The following is a 14,283-nucleotide window of genomic DNA, read 5'->3' on the forward strand; positions in this document are numbered from 1 at the left end:
GGAGGCTCTCGCGCCCCGCGTAGGCTGAGCCTACTTCTTACGCGGCCCGCGACCGCCTGATAACTCAGCAACAGTTTCACAAATTACAAATACAGTCCCTGCAAGCTAAGCAGTTAAAGCGGTAAAATAGCGGATAGCGGTCAAGGTCCGCTATACGATATATAGATTATAGCGGTGGTATAGCGGTGATATAGCGGTAATTTTTATACCATGCATAATTTATGTATTTTTATATATATTATATACATATACCATTAATTTTATATTTTTTATAAATAAATTCACAAGTATGAGGACTAAATATAAACTAATGAAGATGGAGGGGGTTATATGTTAAAATACCCAAACTTAAATAACCCTAATCATCCCCACTTTCATTATACGCCGTTTTCCCACTCCCCTCCTCTTCTTCATCAGGCAGACTACCCAGTTATCTCTACAATGGTTCAAAATCATGGAGCAACAACTGATTTTTGTTCGAATGAAGGTAACAATTCGTTTCACTTAACCGATTTGGTCAAATTTTGACTAATATCTGATCTAATTTTGACCGATTTGGTCCGATTATAGGTGACTTTTGATCGATTGTTTCAAAATTTGACCTAATTTGACATTGACCGCTATACAGGTTTCCAAATAGCGGCCAAATAGCGGGCTATAGCGCTGCTAATAGAGGAACCACTATGAGCCACCGCTATTTGGACCGCTACAAACCCAGACGTCCGCTAACCGCTATAGCACCGCTATAGCGCCGCTATTAACTGCATAGCCTGCAAGCATATAAGGCCCTTTTTGACACGTTTAAGGCCCGATAAGTCATTTTCAAGGCACTACAATGATGCCAAAGTGTAGGGGACATGAAACATGCTCAGAAACATCTCGGATGTCGGTTCGTTTGGTCGTATGGTTGCGTTGTTCGGTTAATTACAACGAAACTCGAACGAACGCGAAAAACGATCCAAATTACGCGACGAATGGAATTTTAGCATGCCAATCACTAAAATAAAATATTTTAATGATTACATAAATTTTTTGATGTCCGGATATATTCAAAACGTAAGATATGCGCAAAAATGCAAACTTATGCACTTTTTGACACTTTTAGTCCCTGATTGACCAAAAAAGTTTATTTTAGCACACCGAACCCCTCAAAGCCTATTTCTAAGCTATGAAAAGGATATTTAGGGTATGTTTAACTTATGATCATATTCCAGAAGGTTCGATACCATACGAATCGGCAGACTTTCGCAGTTTGACGCAAATAGTCCCTACGATCGAATAAACTTGATTTCGACACACCAAACCTTCCAAAACTTATTTATAAGTTATGTAAAGGTTATTTAAGGTATGTTAAGCCTATTTCACTGTTCCGGAGTGTTTTTCGCATTAAATTGATTACGTTTACGCATCAGTTCGCGTATAACTTTCTAGAAAGTGATTTTGAGCTTGAAATCGAACAAGAATTGATATGTGCAAATGATACACATGTTTATACAAATCCCAAGTATGAAACACAATATTTCATTGATTTGGTATTTGTTTGATGGTCGCAGAGGCACAGATGTCACAAAGGGTGTTTTTAGTTTTAAGAATAGGTCCTTGAGAGTAACGGGTCGGGTCTGTTTATTGCTTTATGGATGATGGTGTATGGTGGTTGTGGTTTATGATGGTGGTCTAGTTGGGGATGTTTTAGACGGCAACAGCCCGGATCTATGGTTTCGGCGGTGGCGGTGGTAATAGGCGACAGTAGTGGCAGGTGGTGGGTTGTTGGTTGCTGGAGGTTAGAGGTGGCGGCGTTGGATTGTGGCTGGGATAAAGAGAGAGGGGTGAGATATGGTAGTGCTGGTTATTAAAGGGTTTTAAAAGGAGATAAAAGAAATAAGTTAAATGACATTTTTGCCCTCTCATGATGTGCACGTGACCACTTAGATATTGTTTATTATGTAGGAATGAGAGGTGGAATGGAATGGATGATTACGTGGGAATGAAGAAAAAGGTGTTTGGTTGTTAATGGAATGGAATCACCCATTCCAAAAGGCATTCCATTCCCTCAAAATCATTTCTTCCACCCCCATGTTTTTTTTCCATTCCATCCCTTCTTGCACCATTCGTCAACACCACAACCCACCACCTTCGCCACAACCTACCACCATCCACCACCGACGCCATCGCCGCCACCCGCCACCACATCACCCCGACAGCCATCGCCACCGCCACCCACTCGCCACCGTTATCACCCATAGCTGCGATGTCACACCCCGACCACGTAGAACATACAAAACGTGGCGGAAACGTCGGGGAGTGTTGCAACAGAATCAATTGTTTCAAATCCATGGCAATTAAAGTTTCGTTTTATTGATCAAATATGAAAGTATACATTGTTTAAACAAGAACCAAAGAGTACATAACATGAATTACTAGTTCTTGTCTCGTTTTAAGTCACTAAGGCACAGGTCCGCCTAAGTATGTCTTGATAAGTCCTACGCATCATCTCCTGAAAACACATGTGAAAATAGGTACGTCAGCATAAAAATGCCTGTGAGATACATTGGTTTTGTGAAAACAGGATTCATGACTTATGTTTGAGAAAATGTTTAGTCATGAACCTTGTAATTTGCTTTGTCTTGTAAATCATTTGAAAAATGGTAAGATCAGATGATATGTATAAATAAGGGAACACTGTATGGTTAAACGGATAACCATGTAAAATGAGTTTGTATAAGATAAGTCGTTTGTAAAACAATGTCTCGTGAAAAGTGTGTTATTTGTATAAAATGTCATATGTCTCAAATTGAAATGATTCAAATAACGTTACGATATGTAATACCATACAAACACTTATATATAGGAAGTACCAGCGGCGTATCCACCATGCTTGTATCATATTACACACGCCTCGTTACTTAATCACTTACTCAAACCGAACCATCAAGATGAAATGTTTAACAACGGTAGAAATGTTTATGTATAGTCAAATGTCTATTGTCAAATGTAAATCATGTCAACGGATACAACTGGTTCACACGGTTCAATGGTTACAAACGGTTCACATAGTCAACTGGTCACAACGGTTCAAAATGTAGCATAATGTGTTCATATGCTGGATGAGCATATGCAACAGAAATGCAATGTAAAACAATGTACTAAGTACGCACACAATGGGCATACATAGCATGTAATGTAAAGCAATGTACTAAGTACGCACACAATGGGCATACATAGCATGTAATGTAAAGTAATGTACTAAGTACGCACACAATGGGCATACATAGCATGTAATGTAAGGCAATGTACTAAGTACGCACACAATGGGCATACATAGCATGAAATGTATTGTAAAGTGATGTACTAAGTATGCACACAATGGACATACATAGCATAAACACAATGAAATCATGTACTATATGTGTACTATCGAGCATAGCAAGTATATGATGTGAAAACCGGAAAGCATGAAAGTAACAAGTAGGCACATGTGTTTCACCCCAAAACAGTTTGGAAAACAGTAAAAGAGGGGTTCAATGTACTCACCTGAGATTGCTTTGAATTCCTTGTATAATAACCAGATAATGCTAGAGATCACGGAATATCAAACGGCACCTAATAGGTAGCTATATTAATATACCGGACCAAAATCGGAAGGATCGGATAGTATGCGGGTTTGTAAACCAAACGAGTATGGAGACTCGTGTAATATGGTTTAACAAAGCCTACATACTAAATGAAACCTAACCTAAGTGCTTGCGACCCATTACGACCCGTTTAGGTAGCTTATGCTACCTTACGCGTCGTTCGCGTAGAACGCGTCTGGAACGCCTAACATCGTGACCACAAGGTATAACCTTGGAAGGTTATAGCTATGGTCACCTAATGTGTTTGGTCGGATCCTAATGATCGACCAAATGGGTCGGGTTCGAAAGTATAAGCGATGGTTTAGATCGTTTATCTTACGACCCTACATATGCACTAAACTAAAAGTGACGAGCTAAGCATGTTAGAACATGCTTAACTAAGTTTAGAAAACAGGTTTGGCATCAAAACAAACGGCTTTGATGCTCACGAGTAGTTTGGTTACAAAATACGCAAGAATGCGCATTTTGGCCGAAACTACGACTCGTCACTGAGCCTAGATAACGTGGTAATCAGTAGGTATAGTCACTACGGACTATAACCATCGTGATCACGCTCACGTTATGAAGTTCCAACGAACTTCGTGTTGACCATAGGCTGGTCAATGCAGAAAGTCAACAAAATGTTGACTTTCGAACTCGAAAAGCGAATAAAAGAACGAAAGAATACTTACGGAGGGTCCCCGAATGCTAATCTAGATCAAAATGGCTCAGGTATGAAACAATGGTTCCAACTTAGAGCCTTTAGATCAGATTGTGTGAGTTTTTAGCAAAATGGGGGGGGTATTTATAGGAAAAGCAAAACCGTTAGGATCATTTCTTGAATAACGTGCCATGATCTCGCCCGTACACTTGTCACAATGTTGTGGTACCTCTGTTCTTGCCCCTTATTGGCTGGAAGAGACAAGGGAGCTTTGATCTTTCACTACTTGAAGAGGCAACAACATTAAATGTTGAATCTGCTGTTCTGGGGAGGCCTTACGGACCGTATGGGTTTTGGCTTACGGTCCGTAAGCCCCTAGTTTGGCAGATTTACAGTTTTAGTCCCTGTTATGCCAAAACTTGGTATTTGATGCATTTTTGACATGTTTAAGCCCCGTTAACCCCATTTTAAAGCTCTAAAATGAAGTAGGGAACTTAAAATGTGCTCAAAAATATCTCGGATGTCGATTCGTTTGGTCGTACGGTCGCGATGTTCGGTTAATTACGACGGAATGCGCATAAGCGCGAAAGACGATCCAAATTGCGCGACGAATGGATTTTTCTCATGCCATACACTAAGGCATAATATAAGGATGTTTACATAAATTTTTGGATGTCCGGATGTATTCAGAACGTAAGTTATGCGTGAAAGTGCAAACTTGTGCACTTTTTGACACTTTTAGTCCCTGAATGACCCAAAAGTTTATTTTAGCACACCGAACACCTCAAAGCCTATTTCTAAGATTTTTAAAGGATATTTATGGTATGTTTAACTTATGGACATGTTCCGGAATGTTCGTTACAGTTCAAATTGGCATACTTTCGCAGTTTGTCAAGTTTAGTCCTTGTAAGCGAATTAACTTGTTTTTTCCATACCAAAGCCTTCAAAACTTATTTCTAAGTTATGTAAAGGTTATTTAAGGTATGTTAAGTATATGTTGATGTCCCGGAGTATTTGTCGCATTAAACTGGGTACGTTTTCGCACCAGTTTGCGTTTAATTCTCCAGAAAGCGATGTAAAGTTTGAAATTGAACAAGAACTGATATGTGCAAAAGATACACGTATTTATACAAGATCCCAAGTATGAAATACAATATTTCATTGGCTTGGTATTTGTTTGATGGTCGCGGTGGCACAGGTGTCACATGCGACCAACCGCCAACGCCACTCGTCGCCGCCGCACCACCACCATCGTCGACGCCGCCACCACCATCACCACCACCAACCGTCTTCGTCGCCACCCACCGCCACCTCTGCTGCCACCCACCACCAACGGCCACCTTGCCGCCATCACCACTCGTCGTCACCGCCGCACCGCCACTCGTCGCCACCACCACCACCACCACCCATCGCCGCCGCCAACACCCACCACTGCCACCTACAACCACCTACAATCACTAGCACCGACCACCACCACCACTCACCGCTGATTTTATTACTCCATTTTTCTTGCCTACCGAACAATACACAATAATAATAATCAGTGTTGTAAAAATCGCGACTAGGCGACGATTAGTCGGCGATTAATCGCTAGTCGTCCAGTTACTGAGTAAATTTCTTAAATCGGTCTATTACCCGACTAGGCACGACTAGGTCCGACTAGGCAAGCCAAAAGTCGACGATTCCAGCAAAAAACCTGTATATTCCGGCCAAAACCTCTAAATTCCGGTCAGTTTCCAACCAAATCATTTGAATTCCAACAATTAATCATGTATACTTAAATAAATGAGTTGAGTAAGATTTAAAACCTAGCTACTTAAAATATTTACCTATAAAAATGTATATATTTATACATAAAACTGAAAATTACATATAAAAAACCCGATCCGATTAATCCTGATTAATCCCGAGTAATCCCGAGTAGTCGCTAGTCCCCACTTCACCGGCCGACTAGCGACTAGCGAGTTCTCCAACCTTGATAATAATAATAATAATAATAATAATAATAATAATAATAATAATAATAATAATAATAATAATAATAATAATAATAATAATAATAATAATAATAATAATAATTCATTCCATTCACACATGGTAACCAAACAAGACATGAAATGGTAATCATCCATTACATTCCCTCGTCCATTCCATTACCTCGTCCATTCTATTCCTTCGTCCATTCCACTACCCCATACCAAACAGACCCTTAACGTTTAAAGCTAACCTGGTTAGTACTAAAAATGATTGTGACTGTAATTATTGAACACAGGACGAAAAATGTACCCAATAAATTAATTCAATACGGAGATATGGGTTATCCTGACGGACTTAATAATTTTATGAAATGAAGCCGAGCTAAATGAATTCGAGTTTTTAACAACTAGTTGATAGGGAAACTCGGGAGTAGCCAAAAGTTGGAACATATAATTTATCTAACGTCGTTAAACGAAGAATCCACATCGGAACGAAACTAAAAATGAAGTAAAAAGCAAAATTGAAAAGAAAACGATAGTAACGAGAGGGATGTTGGTGAAAACTTGGAATAGATCTACAGTATTGACCACCTTTTGTCTGCTTTCTTGACTTCCATCCTCTCCATACACCAGCAGTCAGTCAGTCATTATAGCTAATCTGTAAGTTCCAGTTCCACCCTTACTTACTTTTATGGTAGATTTCCACTTGATTTCTCTGATTGGATTCAAAGGGTGGTTGTTGATTTCAGTCTGTTAGCAGTTGAAAATGTCTGTTAGCTGAAGCTTTGATCAATGCTAGTGAATGTAGATTAGAGGGTTTTTGGTTAGAATTTAGAAATCATGAGGAGAACATTGTCCCCCGTGCCTAGACCAGGGACTTCATTAGGAGGAGGAGGAGAATCAACTTCAGTTGCAGTTGCAATTGGTTCTCCACTCTCCAAGTGCAATCATGACCCTTCTTCATCTTTTGCATCAACACAATACGGTTTCTTCGTGCTAAATCTTTTCCCCAAAACTAGTTCCAGATCTTTAGAGAAGCAAAAGCCCAAAGGGAATGCTTGGAGGAGGCCATTTTTCCATTTCTTTTTATGTTTTCTTGTTGGGGTTTTTCTTGGATTTACGCCTATTGTTTCATTAACAACGTCCACCTATGTCCACTCCAGAAGCCAAGCGTTTTCGTTTCAGCAACTTGGGAAGGTTCAGTTGTATGATGTTGTTAATCATGTCATGTCTGCAAACATGTTGAAGAATGATTCTGTGAAGCAAGAAAGCCAGACGCTTGAGACGGGTTTTGGAAAGTTTTTGATAATTGTGACCACTACCCCGACGAGGGGGTATTACCTTCATCGTTTGGCGCATACGTTGAAGACGGTAGAGCCGCCTTTGTTGTGGGTGGTTGTGGAAATGACGAGGCAGTCAAGGGAAACGTCTGAAATTTTGAGGAAAAGTGGTGTTATGTATAGGCATCTTGTATGCACAAAGAACGCAACAGAGGTTAAAGATCCGAGGGTCCACCAGAGGAATGTGGCTCTTTCTCATATTGAAACACACCGGCTTGATGGCATCGTCTACTTTGCAGATGATACTAATATCTACTCCACTCAACTTTTCCAACATTTGAGGCAGATCAGGTACATTGCTTGCTTTGCTTTAATTGCTTAGTGTGAAATATGAACAAGAACTTTGAAAATGATGTGCCAAATGAGTGTTTTTAATAGGGCTGTCCAAAAAGCTCGTGGCTCGGAGCTTGCTCGAAGCTCGCTCGGATTTAGCTCGGAAAAAGCTTGCCCGATATGGCTTGGTTTGAAAGTGAGCCGAGCCGGCTCGGCTCGGTTAGAAAGTGAGCCCAGCTCGGCTCGGCAATTGGCTCGGTTTGGCTCGCTTGGTAGCTCGAATTATTTTACTTATAATATATTTTATTTTAATATACATATAATATATTACAAAAAGTTGATTATTATTTACATGTATTTAGGCTTGTAGTTTGATATCTATGACATATTTAAAGGTTGATTGTCGTGCTAATGAACAAATATTGTATTTACTTGAAATATAAAACTTATTTTGCGTTGTTAAACGTGATTTTGACTTATAATGTATTAGGTTGGACTTATTTTGAATATGTTCTTTTGAAGTATTGGATAATATTTTAGAATACTGAATTTTGAGAGCTATATATTAGTTTTTATTTTTAAAATCGAGCCAAACCAAGCCGAGCTGAGCCAGCTCGGTTTAAAACCAAGCCGAGCCCGAGCTTGCCCTAGCTCGGCTTGGCTCGACTCATGAACATCCCTAGTTTTTAATAGTGTAATGATAGAATAGAACTTGTTTTATGTTACACGATTCATTTTTGAGATAATATAAACTTTTAAGAAACAATTGTATTTTGGGTTGAAGGCGTTTCGGTACTTGGCAAGTAGCCAAACTAAAGAAGAGCACACGGGTAGCTGCTACTTTTGTGGGACCTATCTGTAACGGGACGCAAGTGATTGGATGGCATACAACTAATGTCATGAGAAGATATCACGCAGAGTTATCAGGCTTTGCTTTCAACAGCACTATCCTTTGGGATCCAAAACAATGGCACCGCCCTTCGACTCAACGTATCCGGCACCTTGATACTGTCAAGGACTTGTTCCAAGTTAGTCTGTTATATTCTGAAAACTGGTTATTTATTTTTGAGCAGAATATAAAATGATTTTAGTTGTGCTTGACAGGCAAGCGCGTTCATTGAACAAGTTGTGGAGGGCGAGACAGAAATGGAAGGGATACCAGAGGAGTGCTCAGAGGTATTAGTTTGGTATGTTCCTATGGAAATCGATCAACTATCCTCATCCAACGCTACTATTCTTGATCCCCTTTCAATATCAATGTGATGCCACAGCCCGGCTTCTTTTCTAAGGTACATTCATAATTTGTTCCTTTGTAGATTTTATGTGTTAGATTATAAACTTAATTATGTATGTTTATTATGTATTTTAGGATAAATTAAACTTATAATTATACGTGTATGTAAGAATATTAGGGAAGGGTTACGTCGGTTGGCAGACACCGTTTCATAATGACGGTTACTCCCGCCAATTATAACCGTTCATCAATGTATATAAGTGAGACCTCCTGTAACAATGGAGATCACCAAGACAATTTCATTTTCCTTTTGAATTGTCCAGAATCGTTTTTCTTCTTGTTCCCATATTTCATACTTTGTTTTGTGTGTTTAATCATAACACAATGAAAACCAATTCTTCGAACACCGGTAATGCTTCCGCTGATATGAAACCGGATGTCCAACATAGTGGTATCAGAGCCACGGTGGGAAATCGAAGAAAATCGGTCGATGTTATACGATTCCGGGCACAACCGGATGATGAACAAAACAGAGTATACGGAGACGAAAGAGGAAGGAGGCTGCGCGTGGAACAAGATGTTGTTCCAATGATGAATTACGTCTGCAAGAACCGTGAATCAGATGACGGAATCGATAAGGATTCCCAGAAGTTAATATACGGACAAATAAGTGTCCCTAGTTTCAGCCATGAAAGGGTTGAAGACGGCTATGGTATGGGCCGTAGTATTCACGAAGACGGGGAACAATTCAAGAGACGTTCAGATGACGAAGAAGACGTTTCGATATTGAATCTGGCAAGTACAGATGTTCACGATGGGGCATGCTTCACCCCGAACATCCATATGATTGGTTACGATCGGGAAGATCAGGAAGAACCAATCGGTGATCAGAAGGATCACAATGATTCAATCGAACAAACGGAATACTACGATTCCGGTGGTGACTGCAACGATAAAGAAGATGAAGACTCGTATATCTTCGTAACTGAAAGCGATATGCAAGATGATGTTCCGATGACCGGAACCGTTCATGAAGACAAGAATATTATGAAAAGAACCGTTCGTTCGAAGGAAGATGAATCAGGAATGAAAGACAAACAAAAACGTAATGCAGGGTATAAGATTATGTCGACCAACGACCGCAGGGCAGTAGTGGAAAACGATATGGGTTTTGAATATGATGTTGGTGAACTGATGAGGACATTGTATGCCATGTATCTGAACATGTTAGTCTATTATTACAAGTTCAAGGCTGTGCAAGGAAAAGCCATAGATAAGGAAATGGTGGAACAAGACAAAGGCTCATCGGATCTCTGCCATGAAAGAAGGAAAAGGGACGGAAATATTCAAGATGAAGAGACGATCCATCACTATGCTTACTTTGCCGGTAATGACTGGGAAGGGATGAAGACGACGAAGGCAAAACGACCCGGAGTGTCCTCGTACATGCTTCTAAACATAATCAAGTTTAGGGGAGTATGTTAGATTATAAACTTAATTATGTATGTTTATTATGTATTTTAGGATAAATTAAACTTATAATTATACGTGTATGTAAGAATATTAGGGAAGGGTTACGTCGGTTGGCAGACACCGTTTCATAATGACGGTTACTCCCGCCAATTATAACCGTTCATCAATGTATATAAGTGAGACCTCCTGTAACAATGGAGATCACCAAGACAATTTCATTTTCCTTTTGAATTGTCCAGAATCGTTTTTCTTCTTGTTCCCATATTTCATACTTTGTTTTGTGTGTTTAATCATAACACAATGAAAACCAATTCTTCGAACACCGGTAATGCTTCCGCTGATATGAAACCGGATGTCCAACATTATGAACCCACTGTTCCATAGATGGGAATTTACGTATAAATTGGCCCATTTGAGTTATTTCTTTTTATCTTGAAATGGTGAAATAAAAAAAAAAATTAGCTAAAAAGGAATGGGTTAGACGAGTCTAATGCATACCGCCTCCCTATTTTATATGATAATTATTGCAACAATAGTCCCCCGTAAAAAAAAAACTTAACTGAGTTAAGCTTTTTTCCAAATTACAAACAGATTTTTAGGGCTTTTGATTAGAACGACGATACGAGTCCATTGATGTAAAACTTGCCTCGAAACGGTGCTCCAAACGATGAAAACGGCGCTTCAATTCTGGTGTTTAAATTTCCAATTAACCAAAATCAAGTCACTTGGAGCACTATTTCGAAGTAAGTTTTACATCAATGGACTCGTATCATCGTTCTGATCAAAAGCCCAAAAAATATGTTTCTAATTTGGAAAAAAGCTTAACTCCGTTAAGTTTTTCTAACGGGGGACCATTGTAGGAAAAATAGGTGAAAGGTGGGACTGGTGGGAGGAATATTCTGAGGTGGGATTATTAATGGCCAATAAGGTCTAGGCGGGATTATTACAGGCCAATTCCCCGCAGAACTATTGGTAGGGTCAGGGGGGGCACCTTACCTCCCACTAAGACCCCAACTCTGAAAATCTTTTTTTTTTCTTATTTATCTTACAGTATATGAATTCAAATAATGTAAAATGAAGCTAAAAGAATAAGATCAGACAACCATACAAAAGTACTAATATTATTGCAAGAATCTAGTATCTACAAAATGTTTAGGACTTTAGGCTATTATGGAAAAAAGATTTACAAAAAAGTAGCCATTTCCACATGTGACCTATTTTGACTATGATGCAGATTTTGTGTAGGCTTATTGTCAAGGTTTACATGCCTAGCTTGGTCCCTTCTCTGAGTTAATAGTCCCTAAATCACTGACTGCAGGCAACACTTCATTTTTCTTGGTGACGGACAGCTTTATCAAAAGTTACCATTTTATACCAAGATATCTAAATCTGGATCATAATCGGTTTACCCAACTAACCAATACTCATTATTGTCAAGGTTTAAAAAACGGAAACAAGTTTCGAGGCGTTTTCCCTTCGCCTCACGAGGCGTAAGCCTCGAGGCGTAAGCCCGAGGCGGAGTTAAAAAATAAATATAAATATTATATATCTTATAAAAATAGTAATACACTAATACTAACTAAATTCATCATCAAATTCATCAAAATAATCAAAAACACACATAAAAAAGACATAAATTGCTTGAAATTGACGCAAAAACTCAAAAACAAATATCAAAAACCCCTGAGGCGCATCCTTTTTAGCGCCTCAGCCCCTCTGAGGCACACATACAGTATCAACCCCCTGAGGCGCGCCTCGAAGCGCACGCCTCAACCGTTTTTAAAACCATGATTATTGTTACTTCTAATATCAATGACAATTGAAATGCTTTAGGGATTTAAACAAATTATGTTTCATGTCAAACTTGACAATTAGTTTTGGGATAATCACTTTTGTGGGTTCATGAGGGAATCTTTTGAACAATACTAGGGTTTTTTTTTACAATACTAAGTTTATTTAAATATCTTATGGCTTACAAAATGGGCTGGCTGCGCGTGTTGGCTAATGCGTCAAACGGGTGGGTCAAGCAGCCTCCTTTTTTATGAGTCAAAGCACAAACCTTTGTTATTTGTCTCAATTTATAAATAATCCATATGTTAAGTGAGTTTGATTACATAACTTTATTATTATTATTATTAGATTTTGTATCATCTAGCAATTTAGTTGCGCATCTGGCTGGACCCATTCCGAGTGACTTTATACCCATCTCATCTGTTTCATTTATAGCTTCACCTATTTGACTAGTTAGAAACACTTGCAACTCAAAAGGGTAGTTGCATTTTTTGTTCTATTTTGATTATCTTACCTTTTATTGTTCTGGTTTGGTCAATAAAAGCATGATTTATTTGTATATGAACGGTTTAAACGTATCTCTATTTTTTACGTGTATGTATTGCAGGGAATTCGGATTTAGTGGAGTGTTGCTCTAGATGTATAGAAACATCATCATTGTCTGTATCCTAGACGTAAATATTTGATTTTGTTTTGTTTTGTTTTGTTTTGTTGTTAAGGTTATGTAAGATTTGAGGCTTGTACAGTTGCTGCTGTTTTTTTGTTTTGCAAAGAAGCGGTAGAATGTTGTGTTTGGAATGATAGGATTTGGTACATACTGAAAAAATACATCTTTAGAGACCTGTGTAGTGCTCAATACAGCCGCATCTCAGAGACAACCCAGAAGTCTCTAAATAGTAAACAGTGAAGACTTTGTCTTCTCAGCCAGCTGAAGAACGATAATCACTGTCACAACCAGGAGTAGGCAACTTGCTGAGAATGCTCAAAACCAATATGCATAAACTCGACCGACTCCTATAGTTACAACAACCAATAAAACACCAACTAGACAAATGGATTTGCCAATGTAAACCAATGATCATTCTCGAGGACAACGATTTGTACATTCCTTTGAGTGAGATTGTTGTTTAAATCGTCTGTCTATAAGCGTAAAACTTCTATTCTTGATTTGGTACATCACGCATGTTTTGCTTTCTCAGTTATATGTTGTGTAATAGTTTTGATTATTGTTGAGATCAATGAACAATCCAAGGAAAACAAGACGGTAAATATATTATTTTTTGATAAGATGTGGTTTGTTTCATAAGTTGAGTGAACTAGTAGATATTTCCGCGCGTTGCATCGGATATTCAGTCAGTATCAGTTCGGTTCATTATAGTATATGTATGATACCGGCACTCGATAACCGAAAGACATATGTGCAGGAAGATATCAACACTTGTTTTATGTCAATAAAATAAGCGAAAAAAAAAAAACAAATGGCGGTACCGGTACCATGTTATATGTGTACGGTTCCTTACGGTAGATAACCAAAAAATTGTTTATATTTGACAAATAAAACTTTGATCGAAACATCGATAAGTGTAAGAACGTCGCAGCGTTAAATTTGAAGTTTTGCGAAGCATTATATCATATTATTAAAATAATTAAAATGCTAAACGACGTTACTTTATGTAAAAACACTAATGCAAGAGAGTTGAGATAACTTTGATGACATATACGTTGTTTGGCTCACTTGCACATTTCTATTCACAACTCAGCTTTGAGTAAAATTTCTATAAAGATGCAGATAAAATAAGCTAGTTACAACGACATATTCGAAATTTTACCGAACATAGTTATTTAAAAGTTAAAAAAAACAAAATATGCTTAAAATAATATAATAGTAAAATAATATGAAATTTTGTTAATGTTCATGGCCCAT

General features: G+C 38.5%; 1 protein-coding gene across 3 annotated transcripts; it reads left to right on the top strand.

The window, feature by feature from the left end:
* The first annotated feature begins 6,732 nt into the window (after positions 1-6,732).
* Positions 6,733-13,585, top strand: LOC110895739 (probable beta-1,4-xylosyltransferase IRX9H). Of its 3 annotated transcripts, none has more exons than XM_022143095.2 (5): positions 6,734-6,908; positions 6,998-7,879; positions 8,646-8,889; positions 8,966-9,150; positions 12,967-13,585. In XM_022143095.2, exons 2-4 carry the CDS (start codon positions 7,089-7,091, stop codon positions 9,122-9,124), a joined length of 1,194 nt encoding a protein of 397 aa, XP_021998787.1. In that variant the 5' UTR covers positions 6,734-6,908; positions 6,998-7,088; the 3' UTR covers positions 9,125-9,150; positions 12,967-13,585. The 3 variants fall into 3 exon arrangements, with proteins under 3 accessions (XP_021998788.1, XP_021998787.1, XP_021998789.1); XM_022143097.2 differs by having other exon boundaries at positions 6,740-6,908; positions 7,412-7,879; XM_022143096.2 differs by having other exon boundaries at positions 6,733-7,879; positions 13,079-13,585.
* Positions 13,586-14,283: the final 698 nt, after the last annotated feature.

This window comes from Helianthus annuus, chromosome 12 (assembly GCF_002127325.2).
Source record: "Helianthus annuus cultivar XRQ/B chromosome 12, HanXRQr2.0-SUNRISE, whole genome shotgun sequence".
Lineage (NCBI taxonomy): Eukaryota > Viridiplantae > Streptophyta > Magnoliopsida > Asterales > Asteraceae > Helianthus > Helianthus annuus.

Coding starts and splice junctions, on each gene's coding strand:
- LOC110895739 (XM_022143096.2), top strand. CDS start 7,089: ATGAGGAGAACATTGTCCCCCGTGCCTAGACCAGGGACTTCATTAGGA. Junction 7,880..8,645: donor CAACATTTGAGGCAGATCAG/GTACATTGCTTG, acceptor TTTGGGTTGAAG/GCGTTTCGGTACTTGGCAAG. Junction 8,890..8,965: donor CTGTCAAGGACTTGTTCCAA/GTTAGTCTGTTA, acceptor TGTGCTTGACAG/GCAAGCGCGTTCATTGAACA.